General features: G+C 46.5%; 1 protein-coding gene across 11 annotated transcripts in view; it reads left to right on the forward strand.

The window, feature by feature from the left end:
• The window catches only part of LOC140404397 (CUGBP Elav-like family member 4), a 977,034-nt gene that overhangs the window by 894,452 nt on the left and 70,448 nt on the right, over positions 1-12,134 (forward strand). For 7 of the 11 annotated variants that reach the window (XR_011938498.1, XM_072492862.1, XM_072492869.1 and 4 more), the window contains 3 exons: positions 2,293-2,437; positions 5,363-5,536; positions 11,130-11,192. Coding sequence is in view for 10 of the 11 variants with exons in the window: in XM_072492862.1 (XP_072348963.1) it covers positions 2,293-2,437; positions 5,363-5,536; positions 11,130-11,192 (382 nt within the window). In the remaining variant the exon portion in view is untranslated. The remainder of the gene's footprint in view (positions 1-2,292; positions 2,438-5,362; positions 5,537-11,129; positions 11,193-12,134) is intronic. The other 4 variants (XM_072492863.1, XM_072492867.1, XM_072492866.1 and 1 more) reach the window with 2 other exon arrangements.

The following is a 12,134-nucleotide window of genomic DNA, read 5'->3' on the forward strand; positions in this document are numbered from 1 at the left end:
GAGAGCTGTTTGTCTGGTGCATCTCCAGTCCCTGCAGCCCCAGCGTCCCCAGAGTCGAAGTCCCGGGCGTCCAGGACTATTGGTATGTTCTGAGGGTTGTTGGAGAGTCCGGGTCAAGGGAGGCAGCACCTGCGAGGGTTAGATCGTTTCGGGGAAGGTGGGGGGGGCAGTGGGAGGAGCGCCAGACGTTGAATGGAGGGTGTTGATAGAGGCTTGCCATCTCCCCTCCCCTACCCCTCTGACCCTCACCAGCTTCTAACCACCAGCAGAGTCCATTTTTACCCCCATCCCCACACCACCATCACTGAACGCCTCCTGTGACATTACCATAAATGTAAGAACTGCAAGGGTTAATGAAATGTACAACTCAACCACTAGAGGGAGCTAGCTGTACAAGTATATAAGACATTGATGCTAAGCCTTATGGGTGAGAGGTTGAGGAGAAGGCTGGAGGGCAGAATGGAGGAAAGATAGTGTGAGTGAGAGCAGATCATAGGTAGTGTTACAGCGTAGAGATTAGTAGGAGATGAGTGTAGATGAAAATGAAAAATGAAATGAAAATCACTTATTGTCACAAGTAGGCTTCAAATGAAGTTATTGTGAAAAGCCCCTGGTCGCCACATTCCGGCACCTGTTCGGGGAGGCTGGTATGGGAATTGAACCGTGCTGCTGGCTTTAAAAGCCAGCTATTTAGCCCAGTGTGCTAAACCAGCCCCTACATTTCACCATCTGCCATGGTGGGATTCGAACCCAGTTGAAAGATCATTACTCTGGGTCTCCGGTTTGCTAGTCCAGTGACAATACCACTACACCACTGCCTCCTATGATTATATGTTTATTATCAACTGTATTGTCTAGGAGTAAGTGTTGAATCCAAATTAGTAGTGTCCATAAATGTATAGCTTTGTTCAATTTAAAGCTATTTTGTGGCCTTTGTGAACACTACGCCAACCAGAAATTAGCAACACAAAGAACACACAGCTCCCACCAGCCCGGCAATTGAGGCTGAGTGAGAAACAGCCTTTAAACGGTCATCGGAACGTTGTGCAGGTTGCGTACGATGAGGTGATGGCTTGAACATTTTATTAACCGAAGAACTCAGCTGCTTTTATTGTCTGCAGCCATCAAGGAGAGGCCTTCTCACCCCTCGCCCACCTTCCATATCACTACCGGTGCACAGGTTGCTGAGCAACATGCAAATAAATGCACATTCTACTGTCACTAATTGGCTACTTAAGGGCCTTAATTGGGAAAGGGCCGGGGCTGGGGGGGGGGGGGGGGGGGGGTTGTGGAGGTTGGCCTGGGCCTCATCTCTCCCACCGTAGAACTGCGGAGAGGTGACGGTAGGCTCGAGGCCAGTGTGAAGACCATGCCCCAGTTTCATTCCGAGAGGGAAAAAAAAATGAAGACGGTTAACCGTGACCCAACAACATCTTCACAGGTCTTGTTGAATTGCGGTTAAGGTCGAAGAATGCGGGATTCACACATCAGCCTCATCCTGTTACACGTCTAGCCAGGGAGTGCATGTGTGAATCCATTGTTGCCCCAAAATCTCATGTCTTGTTCGATTGTTTCTTCCATGTTATTGGTGTACTGCTGCCACTTGTACTCATTTGGTTCAATCTGGCCCATCGGTGGAACCAGCACAATCAAGCTCGATCTTCATATACCGCCTCCTTCGTGCCTGGGGAAACTAAAACCCCCCACCGACCCTCTTCCACATCGATAGCAATCCAAGCCAAGGGTGTATCTTGATTGAGGTGAAGGTTGTCAGTGTTGGGGGAGGGAAACAAGCCGGATTCTCCTGGCTAGACAGGGAGGAGGGATGCCCCCTTCTCTGCGGCCAGTATCGCACCCGAGCACATTGGACGCTGCTATTCGGTTCTGGGGCATGTGCGTGGGCATCAACCAAGATGGGCGGCATGGTAGCACAGTGGTTAGCACCGTTGCTTCACAGCTCCAGGGTCCCAGGTTCGATTCCTAGCTTTGGTCACTGTCTGTGTGGAGTCTGCACGTTCTCCCCTGCATGGGTTTCCTCCGGGTGTTCCGGCTTCCTCCCACAGTCCAAAGATGTGCAGGTTAGGTGAATTGGCCATGATAAATTGCCTTAACGTCCAGGTTAGGTGGAGTTACTGGGTTACGGAGACAGGGTGGGGGCATGCGCTTAAGTAGGGTGCTCTTTTCAAGGGCCGGTGCAGACTCGAAAGGCCGAATGGACTCCTTCTGCGCTGTAAATTCTATGATCTATGATTTCTATGTTATGTTGAACGCCTTGTTTCCCTTCTCTTTCAGTTGATGCAGCAGCAGGCAGCCCTAATGGCAGCAGCGCAGGGGACGTACTTGAATCCAATGGCTGCAATTGCAGCAGCTCAAATGCAGCAGATGGCAGCCTTCAATGTGAACGGGCTGGTAGCAACGCCAATGACGCCATCATCAGGTACGTCACCGACCTACGCCAGAAGCCCGCTGTCTCCCCCCCACCCTAGTTCCTCAGGGGCGGTGGTGGCTCTGATCACGCGACACGTCTTTGTCACCCGAGGCTCTTCTATCGACCCCACCTGTGCCCGTTAACATCTTGAAAACCATGATCAGGTCACCCCAGAGTCTTATAAATTGCCAGGAATATAATCTTAGTTTGTGTAATCTTGCCTCGCAATTTAACCCTTGGGGTCGAGCTATGATTTTGGTAATGTACGTTGCATTCTCTTCAAGGCGAATGCAGCGTTCCTCAGGTGTGGGGGAGGCAACGACGTAGTGATATTGTCAGTGGGCTAGAAATCCAGAGATGTGGGCTCTGGTGACCTGGGTCCGGACCCCACAACAGCGGACGTTGAGATATGAATTTGATTTTAAAAAGCTGGAACGAAAAGTCTAATTATGGCCATTCTCACATCACTGCCTGAGTCCGGGTACCGTGAACTGCAGGCACTGTGTTAACTGGCTCCCAATACAGGGCTAGCAAGAAGGCAGGCGGGAAGTGAATCTTGTTCTTCTGTCTCACCCCCCCGCCTACGGATTTCCGGCGGCGCGTAGGGTGGCTTCAATGGGAATTTCCATTGACAGCGGTGGGAACAGAGAATCCAGCTGCCTTCCACCTCCAAGAAACATGGGGGAATCGGAGAAAGCCGCCCATGAATGAGAGGAGGGGGAGGATAAACAATACACGGTAGGTGCAAGGCGAAGGGAAAACAAACAAATATATGCATATGTTCCAAGATAATGACTTACTACTTCGTTGACCTAAGCTAGAGCTCTGTAAGCATCAGTCTCCACAATCCCACTACTCCCGGGAGACTGGAGGACCTGTCTCAATAAGATTAAGCCCAGTCCATTGGGCTAGACTATTTAAACATTGGAAAACATAAATTGTGACCGAAGAGATTACAATCCAGAATGTTCGAACATAATGACACAAAGCCACAAATAACATAAAACATTACTGTATATTCAAAGAAACAATTAAACTTATAATAATACCCCACTTCGTCAATTTAAACCCATTACGCAGGTGTCAATTTCAGGTTTCACTTTCACGCAGGCATTTTAACTGCCCTCTATGGTCACGTCACTTTTCCCCTCTTTGGGTCCTAGCAGAGGAATGCTGGAGCCATAGGTCGTCAACAACAACACTCAGTGATACACAGACCTGAGTACCTCTTTTATCTTTAACTGAAAGAATTTAAAGAAAACAAAAAGGTAAGCAAACAAGATGGATTGAATGGCACAGGTCAACTTTTATGATGTCATTGCCCTGCCCCATAATGTTATGCTAGGACATAGGAATTGGGAGCAGAAGTCAGTAATTCAGCCCTTCAAACCTGCTCTGCCATTCCATCAGATCATGGCTGATCTCTTCATCATCTCAAATCCACCTCCCTACCTGTTTCCCATATCCCTTTAACCCTTTTTTAAAATCAGAAATATATTTATCTCCTTCTTGAAGCCATTTAATGACTCAGACTCCATCGCACTATGGGGCAGCAAGTTCCACAAACTCACAACCCTCTGTGCAATTCCTCCTTGATGTGCCATCAGTTAACACAAGACGAGTAGTGAACAAAACTGTGGCTTTAATAAGCTAAACAGGAAGCCTCCCGGCCACTGATCCCGAACTGGGGCAGGGCCGGAGGTCAGCCACCTTTATACCGAGCCCGAGGGGAGGAGCCACAGGCAGAGCCATCAGGCAGTGGTTTACCACAATACATGTAGTATAGTAACAGTTTACCACAATACATATGATACACTAACAGTGGTTTACCACACTCCTCATCTCAGTTCTAAATCTACCAGCTCTCAACCTTTATCTGTGACCTCTCGTTCTACATTGCTCCACAATGGGGAACATTTGGTTTACCTTTACTTTATCAATCCCTTTTAGTATTTTATATACCTCAATCCCCTCTCATCCTTCTAAACATTTGTGTAACTAGAACATTTGTGTAACTCAAGGGAGGCAGTGGTGTAGTGGTACTGTCGCTGGACTAGTGATCCAGAGACCCACAGTCATTCCCTGGGACCCGGGTTTGAATCCCACCATGGCAAATGGTGAAATTTGAACTCAATAAAAAAAATCTGGAAATATAAGCCTGATGATGACCAGGAAACCATTGTCGATTGTCGTTAAAAACTCATCTGGTTCACTAATACCCTTGAGGGAAGGAAATCTGTCATCCTTACCTGGTCTGTCTGGCCTACATGTGACACCAGACCCCACAGCAATGTGGCTGACTCTCAACTGCCCCCTCAAATGGTCTAGCCAAGCCACTCGGTTCGAGGGCAATTAGGGATGGGCAACATATGCTGCCCCAGCCAGTGATGCCCGTTGAATGAATGGAAAACAAATTTGCTGAGATGTGGTTTGAGCAGGCTTTGTAAAACCCTCCGTGCCTTCTACAATGTCAGTGTCAAATCGACACAGGCAAGAATTTAACATGAGCAAATTAACCATTACTGCTGAAAGGGCGCCTATAGCAATTGTATTCACATCGCAAATGCATTTCTAAAGGTCTTATTATTTTCCACAGCAACTGCCGAACTATTTACTTACATGTAACAATTAAAGTAATACATGTCTGACCTTATGCATTGTTTTAATATTGTTATATTAGTTTGCAAACATTGCTCCAGATATCTCCTTTGCTTGGCCTAGCTCCAGTTTAATTGTATGATAGTGATCCTGTTAATTGGGCAGGCGGTGGTCCTAACTCATTGGAGAAGCAGTACGATTATGTCATTTTCCAACTTGTGTCCCTATCCATAAATGGAGCCTGCAGCCTTGCGAGGAGATAACTGGCGGCCACTATAAATAAAGAGCCCTGCTTTGTTTCATGCCTTTGCTTACGGGGGTGTATTTTCTTCACAGATTGTTGTTCGTTTTCTTCTATAGGCACCAGTACACCCCCTGGCATCAATGCAGCAGCTGTACCCAGCATAGCTACGCCCATTGGAGTCAATGGGTTTAGTGCCATGCCACCACAGACCAATGGGCAACCAGCATCAGACACCATCTATGCCAATGGCATCCATCCATACCCAGGTGCGTGCCAGGAAACCCAATCGCACTTTTATGGGCACTTGCTTTTTCAGGGGGGGAGGAGTGAAGGGGGTGCTAAACTACAATCTCAAAGCCAATGGCCTTGCACACCGGGTTGAAAGTGAAGTTAATTTGTTGTCGGCAAATACAATAAGACCTTCTCGAGTATCTCGTGGAGTCAGACCTACGGGCAAGTCGCGAGAGAGCGAGCAAGAGAGAGGACGGTGCTGCTGGGTTAGCGTTCGGTGACGTATGTATGGATAAACGAGGGTGGACGTTTCCGAGCCTGCAGCTGGATGTTGCACTGAAAACAAGAGAACCGGGTGATAAAGGACACACGCCCATGCGAGTGGTCACCAGCTTTCCCATCCATTCAAATGAACGATTGGCACCTTTCTGGGCATACGTACCCGACTGACTCTACAAATCCGAAATATCCAGAATGGCCAGCCGCACAACCAGGAAAACCCATTCCAAAACGTCTTGGATCGTAAATGATATATCAAGGAACATCCAGCGTGAGGGTGTTTCGCACAATATTCCCATCAGCCGTGCAGCAGCTGTGGTATTCCTGGGCCAGCAGTTTTGCCGGCTCATAGTTTCCTGCTCCGCGTGGAGTTTGCATTTGAAGGTCCGAGCACAGGGGACAGAGCTGTGCTTGTACTTTCATTTATTCTTTTTCTCCCCAAAAAGCCGGATGGAGAAGATGGTAATACTGGGTGGGGAGGAACCAGTCTTGACACCAATGTGCAGCAGTATTTTAAGTGGCCAACACATTTGCCGACTCACTACAAATACCCAGTGGAGGAAGTCACGGCCACGTGTGACACAGTCATTTTGTGAGATTCCGTTCTCTGCAGAGAACCCCCACCGGCAAAGGGGGAGGTGTCATGCTCTGTAGACTGGCCAAAGTGAATGACGAACTACAGAACATCTAGTTTAAATAATTTATTATGAGACAACTGCGTGGCAAAGATAACTAGGATAAATAAAATAATAAACTACTAACACTGATTAACTACAGTAGAGCTGCTGCAAAATACATCTATCCTCCAGCACGACCTACTCCCAACTCCCAGACTACAGGGTCACGTGGTGGGTTTACACTGCCACTTAGGGGTCGGAGGTTGTGCATAACATTGCTTGGTGCATATCATCATGGGCAGGGGGTGGGGGCAGAGGTGAGACTAAGAAACTAGAGACCTCCCCCCCCTCCCCCCGAGTTCCAGTGCCTGCCATTATGGAGACTGTGCGTCACGCAATATCACAGCTTGACCAGAGAAATTATTCCCCTTCCCCGTTCACACAATAGCGTGTCAGGTTTAATTTCTTTCAGATGAAGCACAATGTCATACACTCCACAATTTGCATCCTAAATGATAATATTTCAAGTGTCCCTTTGGGTGTCATTGGCTGCCACTTAAAATCAATTGGAGTGTGAGTTGCCTCACACAGTTGAGCTCGCCCTCAGGCAAGCTGCAGTTTTCTTGAACTCTCAAACGGTGGGTGTACATACCCGAATGTGTTTGCGTTGGTTTTACTAAGACGCGTAATTTTTAATTAAGGCAGAGCAATTTTCATTCATTATTCAAGTTTGTACTTGTTTCCCTTTTCTGTGAAGTTACCGAGCTACGCTTGGCTCAGTTTAATAAGATGTGTTCATTTTCATAAACCCACTAATACAACTTAGAACTCTTCTATAATTACAATCATTGAGCGCAAAATTGCAGCGATAGAATGCAATTGTATCTCATTAAAATAGAAACTATCAGTCAAATGGATTTTTTAATGGTATAATTAGACAGAATTTATTTGCTCACAAGTAATTGAGGTTAGATGTCAGCATAGCCTGAACCTATTTTGTATCAAGCAGCTGCTTTGACGCAGAGAAGTTTTGGTCAGTCACGATTAATGGTCTATGATCTGGTCTAGTTGCTTGTCTGCTTTGATTTGCACCCGTGTATTATTTTTAGAAGTCGATGGCTATGTAGATATATGAGCTGTCGAAATAGAAGATGAATAAATGGATTAAATAAACTGCTGGATGAATGGTTGGTCGGGTAGATGGAGAGCTGAATGGGTGGATTGAGAGGCAGAGGGATGGGCGGATAGCAACACGGAGGAAGAAACACATACCACGGCCAGAGAGGTAAAGAGGAAATGGATGGGATAACGATATTAAGAAATGACTGGTTAAATAGAAGACCTGGATCAATGGGCAGATGGAAAAGAGGGAGGCTGGATTATACTGCATGGGCTAGACAGATGTGTAGATCAGATAGATAGATCAGATAGATAGATGCACTAAATAGAGAAAATAAATATATGGGAAGCCTTGATTGAAAGCTGCTGTGCAGAATTATCTAGATAGATCAATGGATGGATGATTAGATGAATTGTCAGCCTGGATGGATTGTCAAGATAGATAAATATATTACTTTGATAATTGGATGCATGGCAAGACAGGACCGAGATAGATTTATTGATGTATAGATGTGTGGATGGATTGTTTGATTAAAAATAGACTACCAACTTGAAATAAATTTCTGTCTTCTGAGAAGAACTCACTTCAAACATGTAAAGAAAAATGATTGAGCTGCTCAACTCCTATTTCATAAAGGTTGTAAAACTAAACATGGCCAGTTATTGACAGGAAGAACAATGACTGCTATCAAGCGGTGCTGGGGAGAAACACCAAAATGGATTTCAATTAGAAATGCATTTATTTGACGGCAAAGAAATTGACCAGATTCAGTGAATTGATATGCCCGGCACCTTATAGGAACCGATGCTCTGGTGTTGTTTGAAATATTTGTTCACCAACTTTATTCGAAGTCAGAAGTCAAACCCCAATCTCTCTTTTCAGCCGATTCTGCTGCTCGCAGTGAGGAAGATGCGGGCAACCGAAGAGAAAAACGCTGCGTTTCTGCTGCACGTTTAACACAATTAACCTGTTGTACTTTTTTCCTGGCTCCCGTGGCCTACGTGTTCTCGGCATCCATGTTTATGTTTTCGCAGCATGGGGTGCACCCCATTGTGCTAACTCTTTGCCAGGTGATAACACCGAGACAAGAGATCCAGAATTATGCACGGTGGAATTCGCTGTCTGACCGCCCTGTCTTTCAAAAGGCAATTTGAGATAAAGATGTCAAAAGTAGAAATTTGCAGGACTGTGGGGACAGAGCAAAGGGAATGAGAGAGCTATTTCTAAGGGCCAACGCAGATACAATGGGCCGAATGGCCTTCTTCCGTGCTATATGGTTCGGCAGCATCCAAATCTACCTAGAGACTTCTTACATGCATTTATGTCCAGATAACCTATAGCATCCTTACAGTGCAGAAGGAGGTCATTCGGCCCATCGGATCTGCACTGACCCTCCCGAAAGAGCACCTTACATAGGCCCACTCCCCCGCCCTATTCCTGTAACTCTCTAACCTACATATCCCTGGACACGAAGGGGCAATTTGATTCTGGACAACCCACCTAACCTGCACATCTTTGGACATTAATCTTTGGAATTAACAAGTGCATCTATGCATATATATATATATATATATATATGTACACATATACACATGTAACAGGGGAGCAGTTTAATTATATTTTAGGTGCTGGATTTCAATCCTTAACTCTAACCTCTAATAATGATGTCATTTCTGAATTCACAGTGCATTAGCAGAACATCTGACTGGCCACTTGAGTGAGAGTTCAGGTTAATAAATATTTTTTACCGTGAGTACATAGGGGATTGAGGTTCCAGGTTTCAAGAGTGACTTTCAACTCAAATGTCATTTCAAACTGACGATTGACATGGAAATTTTATGCCCACTTGTTTTCAAAAGCCTTTAAACCAACTCTGCAGATCATTCCGATTGGAATATTAAGCTGTGCATTCTGTGTATTATTAAGCTGTCATTCCATGACTTTTATTCTGTTGGCACATAGTGACTGGATTTTATTGACTCGGTTTATATACGTTTTTGATTCTGAGGTTACAACGTCACAAGTCATTTCTTGTCAGGTCTCACCGTAAAGAATTGCAGTGCGTTAAATGATTGCAAATGGCCTAACTTTCCATTCGATCCAATGTGTCCCATTCTACAAAATTTCAGGGTGTTCCTATTGGCTCCTATTCTGGGGAATACCAGTTCACATTTCATCCCTTGGGAAATGGTGCGCCAAATCACTGCCCGTGCGTAGAATTCCTAACTGGCAAACAATGTATTTTCATCCATAATATATTGGGTTCTATTCTCCAGTCTCCCAGCCACGTGTCTGTTGACGGCGCGCCTTTCGTTGGCCACGGGATTCTCTACTCTCGTCACTTGGCGGAGAATTCCAGCCAAGTTTTTAAAAATATAATTTAGAGTGCTCAATTCTTTTATTTTTCCAATTAAGGGTCAATTTAGCGTGGCTAATCCACCTACCCTGCACATCTTTGGTTTGTGGGGATGACACCCACACAAACACGGGGAGAAGGTGAAAACTCCACGCAGACAGCGACCCGGGGCCAGGATCGAACCCGGGTCCACGGCGCCGTGAGGCAGCAGTGCTGACCACTGCGCCGCCGTGCTGATCAAATTCCGGCCAAGTTAATGAATGAAATTTGGACCAATGCAGTTGCTGCATTCGCTGGCCGTTGAGATTTCCTTTTCCTGTCTGCCGGTTTCCCGCCGGCGGCGTGGGGTGGCTTCAATGGGAAATCCCATTGACAAGCGGCGGGAAGTTAGAATCCCGCCACCAGCGAATAGCGCGCCGGTGAGAAGCACGCGGCTGTAGGTCCGGAGAATCCAGCCCATCATTGCTCGATACGCAATTCAGACGTCGTGAAAAGTTGCGTTTAACATGTCCTGGCTGTCCCCCAAGTAAAGACCCAATGAGTTCCAAGAGAAAGAGCTGAGTTATCCCGTTCCCCCAGCATCGTGTCGTTCACACTGACGGGGGGGATACAGTACTCAGGCCCCTTGTCAATGGGAATTCCCGCTGTAGCCACCCTAATCCACGGGGAAACCCATGGGCAGGGGTGCGCTGCCGGCGGGAACAGGAAATCCCGCTGGAGAATTCTGGCGAGGTGAGTCAGTTAAAGCTTGGACCAATGCAGTTGCTGCTCATTATTAAGCCAGATAGGACAAGGGGCATGTTAAGGTGCATTGGGGGACTGCCATTGCCCGAGGACACATTTCTCACGGTGCGCTACCAAAATGATGGATCACCGTGATTAGATGCACCCCGGTCCGCTGCAATCATGAAATCTCTGTGAAGAGCCAAAGAAAGCAGGGCCACATGGGAAAAAAGACCTGGAAAGTGTCTCTGCACCCCTAATTGAAACCAGACCAATGATCATGTACACGTACTAAGTGTGCTTCTAGATTATGTACTTGTATTATGTTTTCTTGTGGTTATTGTATGCTAAACAATCTATGTCTTCAGTGTGGCCTCAATCCTTCTCCTCTCTCGCTCACTCTCCCTCTTACTCCATAACTTTGCTCCATTCTGCTTTGGGAGGAGGGGTATTTTTGTGCTTCCCTGTTGTGATTTACACTGACAAATCTGCCTTATTCATTCTCTGCTATTACCTCCTCTTTCTCTCTCCAGCACAAAGCCCAACAGTGGCCGATCCTTTACAGCAAGCTTACGCTGGCATGCAGCACTATACAGGTCATTAATATTGCATTCCTAATTTGGGCCTTTTTTGTTTTTAACTGGCCTGTTTCGTCTCGGTTCTGGTTCCTCGTTTAAAGTCAAATTTGGTGTTGCGCTAACAAGTAACATCGTAATACGTTTGTATGGGATGTGCGGGTACAGATGGCGCGAGAACGGGGCTGTCGCCAGATGAAAGGATCTGTTTCTCCATTCTATCTGGGTCCACCGAGGATACTTCGTTTCTCTACACAGTGAGTTGCTCCGATCTGCACTGCCCAAAAGTGGAATGGTAGCAGAAGTGGCTTACCGAAGAGAATTGAGATAGATGCTCGAAGGGAAGACGTTTCCAGGGCTGTGGGGAAAGTGGAGTGGGGAGTGGGACGACTTGGCTAGCTCTACCAAATCAGCAGCGCAGGAACAATGGGCCAATTAGCTTCCTTCTGGGCTGTATCATTCCATGATTATGTTGAACCAGTAAAACTACCAGGGCTCCCGATTCGATCAGTGGTCTCTGTCGTGTCAGCTGAACTGAGCCACACTCAGCATCAAGACCTCTGCACCAGAGAACGTGGCCAATTAGTTAAGATTCCTGCCCGATTGTTACTGTTCGATGTCTCTGTGTGGGACATTGATGGGGCGTTGAGCGAGGGTTGGACCAGGCGCCAGCCTGGTCAGATAGGCCCCTGGCCCCTGGAGTCCGGGTTCATATATGAACAATGATGGTTTGGGATAATTGCCACTGAGACTCCGGCCCAAGGCAAGAATAAGCTCTTTCGGGATTGGGAGAAAACGTTAAAATAGATTCTGAGAGTCAATCGCAAGGCATTAATCTCAGGGTGACTTTCCACCACACTGTGGAAGGAATAGTTGAGCTTAATATCTTGAGGAGACCCTGTAGTGATCTAGTGCCTGTAAAAATGCAAATGAAACATCCAAAATGGACAATCTTGTTCTGTT

This window comes from Scyliorhinus torazame, chromosome 30, assembly GCF_047496885.1.
Source record: "Scyliorhinus torazame isolate Kashiwa2021f chromosome 30, sScyTor2.1, whole genome shotgun sequence".
NCBI classification, from domain to species: Eukaryota; Metazoa; Chordata; class Chondrichthyes; order Carcharhiniformes; family Scyliorhinidae; genus Scyliorhinus; species Scyliorhinus torazame.